Source organism: Leptopilina boulardi, unplaced genomic scaffold (assembly GCF_019393585.1).
Source record: "Leptopilina boulardi isolate dan_hultmark-lab unplaced genomic scaffold, ZJU_Lbou_2.1 LbouV2_362, whole genome shotgun sequence".
Lineage (NCBI taxonomy): Eukaryota > Metazoa > Arthropoda > Insecta > Hymenoptera > Figitidae > Leptopilina > Leptopilina boulardi.
Genome location: NW_026137932.1, coordinates 1641128 through 1653920, shown reverse-complemented (window position 1 = coordinate 1653920; position 12793 = coordinate 1641128). Strand labels below are relative to the sequence as shown.

Sequence of the window (12793 nt, the reverse complement as noted above, 5' to 3'; positions counted from 1 at the left end):
TCTTGTGTAAATTATTTAAATTTTGGTATTATTTTTTAGAAATAATAATTTAAGTTGTAGTAAACGATTTTATTAATTAATGATAATTTTCAAATTTAATTATCATAAAATAAAATAACAATTACATTGTTTTTATGTACAAAATAAATTGTTTCAGGTAAGTAATATTATCTAATAATTTCCCGGCCTCTGATTGACTTTAAGGCACAAAAAAAGTCGTTTTAGTCGATTTATATTACAAAAAATTCGATTTTTTTATTTTAACAAAATTTAATTGGTTAATAAATATTTTACTTTAAATAACTAATGTTATTAGATATTAAATTCATTTTATTAATTCTGTTATGAAAATAATTCTATATAATAAATATTATCAAGAAAATTTATTTTGAATATTACAGAATCGAACTAATTGTAAGACAGATTTTTAAAATTTTATATAAGTAGGACAAATTTCTTAAAAAAAAATTCTTAAAGTTCCATTTTTATAATTTTTTTAATTCTGATATAAGCAATTTATTCGAATTTAAAATTTTGTCATAGTTTTTAGTTTTGATGGTCAACAAAATTTCAGGCATTACTTAATAAAGTTTTACAGATTTTTAAATAAATATTTTTTTGAAAATAATAATAATTTTGGAAGAGTTAAAGTTGAAATTTTTAGAAATAATTGAATTGAAGATTTCGTTAATTTTCAGACAATAATTAAATTTTACAGAACTAAAAATAATTTATAAAATAATTTTAGATAAAATTTTTTACAAATAATTAAATTCCAAAAGTATTTTTAATTTGAAAAATGTTTTCAGATAATTGAATTTTCGAAGAATATTATAAAAATGATTAAAAATAATTGAAATTTTTACAAGTTAATTAAATTTCAAGTGATTTTGAATTAAAATTTTTTGGTAATTTTATTTTTTAAATTATAAACAATTATTAAATTTCGTAAATAATTTTAATTGAAAAATATTTTAAGATAATTGAATTTGTGAAGAATTTCATTAAAGTTATTAAAAATAATTAATTTAATGAAGAATTTTATTTGAAAAATTTGTTAAATAATTGAAATAAAGAAAATCTGCATTGTATACTTTAAAAAAAACGTATTTTGTTTAAAAATTTTGCAAAAAAAAAAAAATATAAAGAAAGTCGAAAAAGTCGCATTTTATAATGATAAAATAAATGTAAAATAAAATTTTACACCTTTTATGGGAAGTAAAAAAAAAATAATTGGTGTAAAATATTGAAAATACACCTTATATTACCTACACTTATTTATTTCAACTTATTTAAAAAAAAAACACAATAAAAAAATTACAAACTTTTCTGTAACATTTGAGCATATCTAGTTGTGATAAAAAGAGATGTATCTATAAATCTATCGACACAATTTTTTAAACATTTCTCTGTTTTACTCTCCAATTTCGGGGATGGTCGATCAACGCATACGTCCCAACATATACTGTTAAACTCGTGCAACTGTAATTGAATAAAAAAAAATACAATTTTTTTTTTAAAATAATTACATATAAATTTAAACAAATTATTAATTTTTTTTAAAATGCTTGAAAAATTTTTAAGTTCAATTAAATAAAGAAAAATTTGAGTTAGAGCAAATTTTTATGATTTGAATTTTCAAAAATAAGTCTTAACTTAAAACTCGAGGAATTTATTTCTTTTTTGTTCTAATGGATGTTAATTATATAATTTTTATGATAAAATCCTGTTTTATAACAAATTACTTGATTAAAAAAAGAAAACAGTAAGATACTTTATAGGAATCGATTTTTAAATAATTGTTATAATAAAAAATAAATTTTAGTCGATTTTAAATAAAAATATACTACTTGAATTCAAAAATCATAAAAGTCGTATTTTGTTAGAATATTTCGAAAAAGTTGTACAATTCGAAGCGACTAATTAAAACGATTTTATTTTCAATATCACAATTAAATAAATAAAATAAAACATAAAATCGCCGAAACTATAAAAAAAAAAAGAGTTAGGCAAAGAAAATTATTCTTCAAAAATTGACAAAAAAATATTAACAAATTTACTTTAATGTTATAATTATTTTTAACATAAAATATTTACCACAAAAATATTCCAAAATGAAAAATATTTCACTATAAATTGTATTTTTTTCCATCAAATTTTAGTAAATTTTAAAACAATTTTATATTATAATAATTATTTATAAAGACTTCGTATATATTTCTAACCTCAAAATTTGTCAATAAAGTGATGAAATTTTACCTTCGAGTTAAATTCCATTTGAGTTTTTTCCGTTTCTAATAAATCTTGAAGTTCGCTTTCAATGCCTTTTTGTTTATCATTATTGTCAAAACTGGTACTTGAAAAGGAATCTGACATTTTTATTTTATTTTTTTTTTCAAAGTTTTAACACGCGATTTGAAGGATAATTCCAAGAAAATGAATGCCGCTTTTGGTAGCAAGTAATGCGCATGCGTGAAGCTTTTAACGCGCACGTGTTTGTCAAACCTAACCTAAAAAATTGTAAATAAATGATAAATATCATATATAATTAAGATCGCGTTTATTTTTTGAATTGTAAAATAAAAAAATTAATCATAAAAAATCAATGCTAGTGTTTTGAGTGAAATAATAAAAGTTTTGTGTTTTTTATTATATTTTTTTTATACGATTAAAATAGAAAGGGGAACAAAATATGAAGGAAACAGTTTTATCTCATTGTGAACGGAATTTTGTCAACAAAGCAATTTCCTTTGATACGGTATTTATAAGTTTTATTATGAATTTTTTGATTTTTTTACTTTGTCTCTATGATAAATTTTGTCACTTTTTTTATATTTTTATTACTTACAAAAATTATTATAATTTAAATACGAAAGGGACATTTTTTTTTTGCCAAAGAAAATATTGAAAATTAATTAATTAATATGGAAATTACAAAAACTAAATTTTTGTAAATAAATATTATTATTATTATAATTATATTATCTATCTTTTAACTATATATGAAAAATAATATAGTTATTATTGTTTTTAGTATTAAAAATTTGCTCTTTATATGCTTCTTTCAAAAAAAAAATATAATTTTGTTTTTTTCTTTTGTTATAAGAATTTTCTTATTTGAATTTGGGATTTTTGTTTTCTCATTTGCAGCGTTTAGATGGGAGACAATTTCTTGAAGCTCGACCAGTGAAAATTTATTTCGGTTCAAACTGGGGAAGTTGTTTTGTAACTTTAGGACGAACCAAGTAAGTTATAAAAGCGTAAAAAGGATTAGAGTGAAATTTTTTTTATTTATTATAATATTTATCAGAATTAATTAATTATAATTATAATAATTTATAATAATTTACAATAATATCGGGTATTGTATTATAAATTTGAATAAAATGAGAGGAATAATTTTCAAAAAAAAAAAAAAATGAAATAATTTTCTAGGGCTTTTGCTCAAGTTTCATGCGATATTCAAGCGCCATTGGGATCGCGACCAAACGAAGGCACTTTACATATTTATGTTAATTTAAGTTCATTTGTTACTCTACAATCGGAAACATCGAAACAATCCGAAAATGTAGCGTTAATAAATAGACAAATTGAAAAATGTATTAAGGACTCAAAATGCGTCGACTTGGAATCACTTTGCATTGTTGCCGAGAAAAAGGTAAATTATATCAAATTATTATTGTTTTTTATTTAAATTAAATTAATTAATTAATTGCATTTAAATTTAATTAAATTAATTTAATGAATTACTTGCATTTAAATTTATTTAATTCCCTTTAAATTTATTATGTTTGTAAATTAATTATTAGAAAATATAATTTAATGATAAAAAATTAATTTAGTATTACAAAAAACAATTTAAATTAATTAAAATGTTTATATTTTTTTAGTTAAAAAAATAAATTTGAAAATTGATATTTTTTGCTAATGGAATTTAAAAGCAAAAAAATCAATTTTGCCATTGGAAAATTGGTAATTTTTATTTATTTCTCTTTTTTTAGGTTTGGGACATAAGAGTTGATATAAATATTATAAATCACGATGGAAATTTAATTGATTGCGCATCAATAGCAGCAATTACAGCACTTTCACATTTTCATCGACCCGATGTTACTTGCGACGGTGAAGAAGTGACGATTCATTCATTTTCAGAAAGAGATCCATTGCCATTGACTATTTATCACTATCCAGTTTGTGTTTCTTTCATTGTATTCGAAAAGTGAGAATCGTTCAATTTTTTCCCCAAATTTATATTATTATATTTACTACTATTTTTGAAAAAAATTTATCTGAACGGAAAAAAATTTTTTGTTCAACAAGAAAAAAAAAATAAACAAAATTTCGAAATGAAATTTGAATGAAAAATAAATATATAAACAGAAAGAATTAATTTTATTTCTTTTTTTTTTTTAGCGGTTATACGGTAATTGATCCAACATATTTGGAGGAAAGAGTTGGAGTTGCACAATTAACAATGGGCATTAATTCATATAGAGAAGTTTGTTGTTTACATTTTGATTATTTAACCGAAACAACATTAGCCGTTGATGTAATTCCTTCTGTTTCGGATTTTGCTGCTTATTACGCGAGTCAACTTACGAATTTAATTAAAGATGTTGTTCAAAGGGATATCAAATCAAGGTGAAATATATATTTTTTTTATTTAACATTGATATAGATAAAATTTATTAATTGAAATACAAAACTAAAATTTTATTTAACATATATATAATATATTAATATTAATAAAATAATATTTCAATATTTTAATATTAATATTTATTTATTTATTTATAAAATTTACAATAATATATTGTATTAAGTCCAATAATTAATTATATAATTATAATATTAATTTTTTTAAATAAATAGTAATTATAATTATTTATTTACTTTATGTATAAGGTAATATAAAATAATCCATTTTTTTAAATTATAACATTACTTAAAAAATTTTAGAAATACTGAATTTTGAAATAAATAAATAATTTAACTTTTTGTTTTAATAAAGAAATTCTTAAAAATTTAATTTTTCCGCTTATATTAAAAATTTTGGTCTAAATTTCTTCATTTTTTCAAATTTAATTTTTTTTTTTTTCTCAAAAGGTACGGAAAATTGAAAATTGAAGGCGGTCCTACATTCAAAGATTGTATTACAGAAGACAAAGTCACGGCATTGAAGGCTGAGAAAATAATTATTCAATTATCCGCATGGCATACCGGCATTATGCCCAAACGTCCAGGTATGTTTCATTTTTATCATTTTACTTTTTTCAATTATTTTAGAAATTTGACAAAAAAAAAAAAAAAATTGATAGAAATAAATTTATTTTTTATACATTTATTTTTAACGCTTTCAAATTTTGTTAAATGCATTCAATTTTTATTGCCCTCCAATTTGTAATCTAATTTTAAGTTTCTACTTCAAATTAACTCAATTTTTAGTTTTTAAACAATTTTAATTTTTGTTCTTTATTATTTTATTAATTTTTTTTTTCTTTAAATGCATAAAACAATTTTATTTAATTTTTCCGGCGGAAAAATAGTTTTAGACGAAAGTATGGATGAGGATGAGGAAAGTGACGATGTAAAAATGGATTTGGATAGTGAGGCAGTAATTGTAAAAACAGGAGAAGGATCTGCCGATTTGTTCGAGGACAAGGTTCGTTAAAAAAAAATGTTATTTTTTATTTATTTCTAACAAAATTTGCATGTTTATAATTAATTATTCTATACGGAAAAAATTATTTTTCTTTCTTTGCAAAAAAAAGGGTTAAAATAATTGAAAAATTATCATAATTGCCCTTATATACTTGAATAAATAAATATATAATTGATTCAATAAGAATAATTACATTAAGATGTAAATTTTATTCTTTTGAATGAAATTAACAATAGTAAAAAGTGGAGAACGGTAATTTGGATTTTAAAAATTTGCCTTTTTAAAATTTTTTAATAACAATAGAACAAATTATTTATTTATTTGTAATTTATGGGAAAAATATTAAAATAATTTTTCTTTTTCTTTCAATAATTCATCAAACTATTTATTTTTTATTTTTTATTCAATAACAAAATATTACAATATTTTTATAATTTACAACAAATAAAATTTTTTCAGTAAACTATAAATATAGACTCGCAAAAGTGTTATTTATTTATTTTTTTAAAATAAAATAAAAAAGTTTATCATAATTTTTTTTCTTTAAATTTTCGTAGAGTAAAATGATTGGCATGGGAGGATTCAACACTTGGCATAGTTCTGATTCTGATGATGATGATGATCCGGGTATAAAGGACGTTGAAATAGTTCAAGTAACAAAAACAAGAAAAAGAGTTCTCGACGACATTGGTAATTATTGAGTTTTGTTTATTTTTTATCCGAAATTAAAATTAACATCATTTTTTAAATGATTTACAATTTTAACAGTTTTTTTTAATAATAATAATAATAGTTAAAAAAAACTAAATTAAAAATTGCAATAAATATAAAAAAAATACTTTAAATAAATTATTCTAAAAAAATTCAAGTCTTTTATTTTTAAATTAATTTCAAATTAGGTATTAAAGAAAAAATTATAAAAAATTAAATTATGGAAATTTTTTTAATACTTGTATTATTTTGAGACGATTTACAAAAATTAATTTTTTGTTTTTAGAATTAAGTGGTGACAGCGAGGAAGAAATGACAGCAACAATTTCTACCAAGGACCTCGAATAAAATGTGCAAAAAAAAAAAATAGGTAAAATATTTTTCAGTAAAAAGAAAAAAATTTTGTAATTGTTTTTTCTTTTTTACAATGCGAAAAAAAAATAAGGACATAAAATAGATAAATTTCTACAAATATATCTATTTATATATATTTTTTTTGTTTTTGCTTCTAAGTAAGTTATAATATTATTATTTTACAAATAAAAAAATTTCTTTTACAAAAAAAAAAAAAAACGGACGTCACTAACGTAACTGAGAAAACAAATTTCTTTTTTCATTCACTCATTCCACAATCATACAATTCGAGATTCTCAAACATAAGAGAATGTAAAAATAGAGTTTTAATTTTTTTTTTTCATTTCTTTCAAATAACGTAAAGTTTTTCTTTTTCCTAAAATTTTTATTTAGGAAAATTTCACCCTTTTTTTGTGTATTTAACTCCAATAAAAACAATTTTTCAACTAAAATTTGAATGAAAAAAAATTTGTTTTACGCAAGAATAAAAATGATGAAAAAAGAATATAAAAAACTTGTATTTAAATAGAAAAAGTTAAAAAGAACTTTTTTTTTTAAATCGAAAAATATATTTAGAAATAGAAAAAGAACTTTAAAAAAAAAAATAAATAGAAAAAAAGTTAATTTTTTTTATGCAATTGTAAAAAATTTGAAAATTTCTAATAAGGAAATATTTTACGAAAATTGAAGTTAAATACATTTCGCGAGTATATTCTTAAATAATTACATTTGATCGAATTTTTTTCAGTCTATTTTTTCATCTCTCTCGATGTTTTTTTTTTTTTTTTTAATTTTTAGGAGGGGGAATTTTTTTTTTTTTTCATTGTAGTCGCACGATTGTTACGTAGGACGTCTTGTATAATTTCATTGACAAACAAAAGCTATATATATCTATATGTATAATTGTCGGGAGTAAAATTATGTGTTAACATTAATTGATTTCACAAATGGAAATTTCGGCTACGTTGTATCACTGTTCAATCCATTTTTTTGATCGAGTTTATTTGCATTTGTCTTCACAGCATAAAAGAAGAAACTCAACGCTTCTTTTTCAACAATTGGAATTGTTTTGAAGTGCTTCATAAGAGTCTGTAAAATAAATTTTAATTTAATTAAATTAAATAAAAAACATAAAAAATTTAGTTTATTGAATTTTTTCAAATTTTGTTATTTGAAAAATTTTGAAACAATGATTTATGAAAAGTAATTTAAAATTTTCACTAATTAAATTTTTTAATTAATTTTTCTCTTTTTCTTTCCAAAAAAAAAAAATAATGAAATGTTGAATTTAATAAAACCGTGAAATGCAAATAATTACATCAGCAAGTTGATTTTTATTGATTCCGGGTTTCGTTGGAATTTTGAAATGTCGCTTATATCGCTTCAAAGTTCCAAATTGCAGTTGAAAAAGATTAACTTCCGGTTGATCGTTGTCTGTTTCCCCGGAATCATCCTCCGAGTCTTTCCGCCTTCTCTGCTGTTGTTGCTTCGTCCTTGCATTTTGAATTACTAATTTGTGATATTCACAAATGTAAATATGACGAGCCTGTTAAAAAGAAGAAAACAATCTTTTTTTTTTAATTTTCTCATTAATTTAACAATTATTTCTACATTCCGTGAATTAAATAATTAGAAATTTTTCTAAATTAATAAAAAAAATATATTCTTTAATTGAGAAAAAAAAATTGTTTAATTAAACAAAATTTATTCTTAAAATAAAAAAAGTCCTCAATTATATTTTTCTCAATAATTAATAGTTGGAAAAATAATTTTAATATGAAAAGAAATTTTTTAAAAAATTTCAAAAAAAAGGAAAAAAATTTGTATGGAAAATTCTTAAAAACTTTTTTCCCATCAAAATTTTAAATTTTGGTAAATTGAACGCTTCTCTTTTTAACTTTTAACAATTTAATATTGAGAGGTTGTTTTTTTTTTAAATCTTAATTTCGAATTCGATAAACTAAGTTAATTTTTGTCGGAATTTGAATAAAAAAAAAAAAAAAAAATACCATTGGATCGATGTTGAGTTTCAATCTTCGTTGAGTGACGGTTTTTTGAATGCGTTTGCTGTATGAAGCATTTCCTGCTGGTCGCGAACATCTTTCGCCCTCGTCAATCAAACAACAAATTTGATCCGCCGCTCCTCTGAAAATTCATAAATTAAAAAAAAAAAAATTTTTCTTAATGTTTTTAAAAACAAGTAATTAGAAAAATATATTTTTTAAAGTATAATATATTATTTTCATTAATTTCAATTTAAAGAACTGTTTAAAAAAATTATCAAATGTGTAAAAAAATTTCATATAAATAATGAAAGTTTTGAATAATTTACAGATTTGGGAAAATTTTGAATATCAACAATTTTGCATTTCAAAAATTTTTAATTCGAATTTGAAATTAAAAATTGTTTCATTTGAAATATATATTTTTCACTTTTTTTTATTTTAAATTTTCTAATTTATAAATTATAAAAAAATTTACACTCAACTTTTTATGTTAAAAAAATATTAATTTCAATTTTTCCTTTTTTTTCAACAATTCATTCAAAAATATGTTAAATCAAACAATTTTAATTAAATAAAAATTCAATTAACTGAATGTAATAATAATAATAATAATAATAATTCGTTTTAACAAAACGAAAGATATATTTCAAATGAAATAATATTTTAATTATATTTTAGAATAAGATTTCAACTTAAAAATTGTGTAAAAAGTTTTATTACAATAAACAAATTTAAAAAATTTTTTTAAATTAATTAATTGTTAGTATTTGTCATTTAAAAAAAAAAATAACTAAACTACAATAAAGGTTAAAGAAATTAATTTATAATAATTGCTAAAATTTGAAAAAAAAAAAATTAACCGACTTTCATTTCAAAACAATTGATTTTATCTTTTAAAAAATAATACAACAAAATTTGATTAAAAAAAAGAAGTAAGCAACAATGTAAAAGATTCAAAAAAATTTGTTAAAATTTTTCACAATTGATATTTACAAAACTTAAAAAAATTTCAACAAAAACAATGAAAAAAAAAAAACAAATAAGGAAACACCTTGGATACCGGAAAAATGACGCATTTTCAGAAAATTACCTGGAATCTTCTTCTCCGGTACTGAATCCGTTCATTTTCTTCGAAGAACAAATAAACACTTGTATATCACTTATAAAGTATTTGAAAAAAAAAACAAATAATTATTTCAATCCTCTTCAAAATAATGTTTAGAATTTCATGAATTTTCAAGGAAAAATTTTTTTCTTTCACGAAGGTCACACTTTTCACACATGATTTTTTTTTAACTCACACACAAATACACCTTACACACATACACAAATTTGGATTGTTCACGTGAAATTATTTTTCCCACTTTTTTTTTTTTTTTTTCACTGAATATGTAATATGAATTTTCACTGAAAATTCAAATTTTCTTTATTCGTAATTGTAATTACAAAATAAAAATCTAATTAATATTGTTTTTCAAGGCGAAACACTTTTTCGATGACAGGAGGAGCTAAAAAAATAATTTTTTTCGTCCGCTATGTATTATCGTTTTCGGCACTTGAAACTTTATAGTTTTAACACATGAATTTTGTCAATTCTTTTTTTTAAAGATTATTCCTCGTTTCATCAACTTTTTGTTAAAAAAAAATTGATAATTCAATTCATATTAAGAATATTTTATTTTTTGTTGAGAAAGTTGATTGTGAAAAATCGGCACATATGCGTCACACAAAAGTTTTCTCACGTCGTCGTATATCGGGAGAAAATCCGGCTTTGCTTTGGACTGAGACACTGTTGCCAACATGAAAATATAACACGAGTTTAAACTTACCCATATATTGCGATTAATGCGCAAGCGCGCCAGTGAAGTAGTCACTTTTAAAATATGAAAAAGGGACTATTTTTATAAATTATTTAATTTTATCGATATTATTAATTTACGTTTGGTTTTTTTTGGTCCGTAACAATTTACAATGAATGAGATTAAAAATAAAAAAAAAAGTTACGGTAACTATGAGATAGAAAAAGATAGATATGTTTTGTGTAGACATTGAGTGGAACCTCCGTAATGTGACAACTACGATGTTTCTCAACAAACTGTCACATTTCAAAGGTTCTTAAACACTCTATTTGCAAAGTGTCATATTTGGGATGTTCTACTGCAGTTTTAAATTGTATGATCGTACCTTAATAAAAGCGTTACATTTCGGATGTTCTATTCAACTGAACGTACTCAACCCTGCACATAGTATCCACTCAGCCAAAAATTCGATAAAATTAAAATATTTAAAATCAAAATTATCTTAAATAAACGTTTAATCATTTTTAAATTTCATAAAATAGTGTATTTTAGAAAATTATAACATAATAATATGAAAATTAATTCAAAGGATTAAAATTTACAAAAAATAAAAATTCTCTGCAATTTAAAATTTATTTTATATATTATAAAATGTATAAAAATTGTTAAATTTATTTAATTTAATTTGAAGTTATTTTAATAAAAAAAAATTGGTTACAAATATTTGAAACGTATAAATAAAACAAAAAAAAAAAAAAATACGGCCCTGAGTGCATTTATAACTTTGTGTATTTGTGATTGTATTGCACACACAACTTTACTATTGCGCAGCCAATTGACGCACACCTCCCCTTTTTTCTCTCTTCAATGTAAAAAAAAAAAAGCAATACACCAAATTGTTTAGAAAAAATTTATTAAAAATCTCTCAAAAAATAAATTTTTATAAAAACAATTATCACTGGTATTTTATTCTCCATACATAAATTTTTATCATTCATAACCTGAAAATCATTATCTCCATTGAAAAAAATAACTTTTAAGAGGAAAAAAAAAATATGGACGATTTATGTTTCTATTTCTCTCTCTCTCTTTTTCTCTCAATTTCCCCCACCACTTTCAATCTACGACGGAATTTGAAATTGGAATCAAAATATTCATCTTTCTCTGTTTCAAATGGTTATAATTACATTGAATCCGTGTGAGACCGGAGACAATAAATAACAATCATGAAAACATCTGTTTTCCTTGTTTTGATACAGTCGAGGTCGGTGATGAATTTTTTTTTTTTCAAAAGCTGGCAGTCCTGGAAGCGACAGCTGCTACTCGTCAGTGATGTGCTGCTCCCTAGCGGACAAATTTTTCATCCAAGCCAAACATTGATAAAACATTGAATATCTTTTAAATAAAATAAAAAAAAATCCCCTACAATTCATGAAAAAAAAAGTGAAGCATAATTTTTCATTAATATTAACCAATGAAAAATATTAAATTTTCATTTTCATTTTAATATTTATTATCAATAAATTTGGAAGATATTTCATTTCCCGCTCTTTTATTGGATGAGCATAGCAGACACTCACAAGCATTGGTGGGGTGCAAAAGAAACTCGTCAAAATTTGTAAAAGATACATTCTGATTGGTGAACTTTTTGCGGCTTATCTGAAATGCGCCAATGAGTGAAGACATATTCCATAGCTGGGCACACATTCATATTATTGCCGCACCACGAGTGGCGTGGGGTCGCAAGATACAATTCGAAGCGAGAATCCTTTTAGCTGCGTGTATACAAGAGAGATCCGTGTGTTTATCAGGTAAGAAAAATTTCAAATAGCTCGACAGCAATGTGTTGACAGATTTTCGTGGCGCGTCTTATAATTGAGAGTGACATCATAATAAAAAAGGTGTATTATTTCATTAGGTAAATGTGCTTCGAATAAATGAAAATTATTGTTCTTTATATATATTAACTGCACACGCAACCGTCAAAGGCAAATGGCTGCCTCGTCTGTGAGTGAGGTTTTGTTCTCGCGATGTTTTGACCCAAGTGGACCGCGACGCTGGAAAAATCGTGCGCGCCGACTTGAGAAAAAAAAAATTAAGTGATTTTTTTTTTTTTTTTAAATTATTCACAACGTTAGTGATTTAATTGTTTATTTTATTTCGAGTATCATTTGAATTATATTATTATAAGAATAAAATTGAGCGAGTTGACAAATGCGGGGAAATGAAATAAACTCGACCGTTTTGGTCACCTCCATTGG

General features: G+C 22.3%; 3 protein-coding genes across 3 annotated transcripts; 1 reads left to right on the top strand and 2 right to left on the bottom strand.

Annotated features, from left to right (window-relative positions):
- Positions 1–1259: 1259 nt before the first annotated feature.
- Positions 1260–2463, bottom strand: LOC127286625 (mitochondrial import inner membrane translocase subunit Tim8). The gene is made up of 2 exons (XM_051313116.1): positions 2260–2463; positions 1260–1482 (listed from the first exon to the last, which is right to left on the bottom strand). The coding sequence occupies exons 1-2, from the start codon at positions 2374–2376 to the stop codon at positions 1318–1320; spliced, it is 282 nt and encodes a 93-aa protein (XP_051169073.1). The 5' UTR covers positions 2377–2463; the 3' UTR covers positions 1260–1317.
- Positions 2464–2532: 69 nt separating this feature from the next.
- Positions 2533–6863, top strand: LOC127286623 (exosome complex component RRP45). Its single transcript, XM_051313114.1, has 9 exons — positions 2533–2758; positions 3151–3245; positions 3436–3658; positions 4002–4219; positions 4414–4641; positions 5107–5243; positions 5547–5662; positions 6220–6352; positions 6660–6863. Exons 1-9 carry the CDS (start codon positions 2693–2695, stop codon positions 6719–6721), a joined length of 1278 nt encoding a protein of 425 aa, XP_051169071.1. The 5' UTR covers positions 2533–2692; the 3' UTR covers positions 6722–6863.
- On the bottom strand, positions 6832–10523 carry LOC127286624 (histone deacetylase complex subunit SAP30 homolog). Its single transcript, XM_051313115.1, has 4 exons — positions 9824–10523; positions 8737–8872; positions 8046–8273; positions 6832–7816 (listed from the first exon to the last, which is right to left on the bottom strand). The coding sequence occupies exons 1-4, from the start codon at positions 9856–9858 to the stop codon at positions 7688–7690; spliced, it is 528 nt and encodes a 175-aa protein (XP_051169072.1). The 5' UTR covers positions 9859–10523; the 3' UTR covers positions 6832–7687.
- Positions 10524–12793: the final 2270 nt, after the last annotated feature.

Coding starts and splice junctions, on each gene's coding strand:
- LOC127286625 (XM_051313116.1), bottom strand. CDS start 2,376: ATGTCAGATTCCTTTTCAAGTACCAGTTTTGACAATAATGATAAACAA. Junction 1,483..2,259: donor AAATGGAATTTAACTCGAAG/GTAAAATTTCAT, acceptor ATTCAATTACAG/TTGCACGAGTTTAACAGTAT.
- LOC127286623 (XM_051313114.1), top strand. CDS start 2,693: ATGAAGGAAACAGTTTTATCTCATTGTGAACGGAATTTTGTCAACAAA. Junction 3,659..4,001: donor GCATTGTTGCCGAGAAAAAG/GTAAATTATATC, acceptor CTCTTTTTTTAG/GTTTGGGACATAAGAGTTGA. Junction 4,642..5,106: donor CAAAGGGATATCAAATCAAG/GTGAAATATATA, acceptor TTTTCTCAAAAG/GTACGGAAAATTGAAAATTG.
- LOC127286624 (XM_051313115.1), bottom strand. CDS start 9,858: ATGAACGGATTCAGTACCGGAGAAGAAGATTCCAG. Junction 8,873..9,823: donor ACCGGAGAAGAAGATTCCAG/GTAATTTTCTGA, acceptor ATGAATTTTCAG/AGGAGCGGCGGATCAAATTT. Junction 7,817..8,045: donor ATAAAAATCAACTTGCTGAT/GTAATTATTTGC, acceptor TTTATTTTACAG/ACTCTTATGAAGCACTTCAA.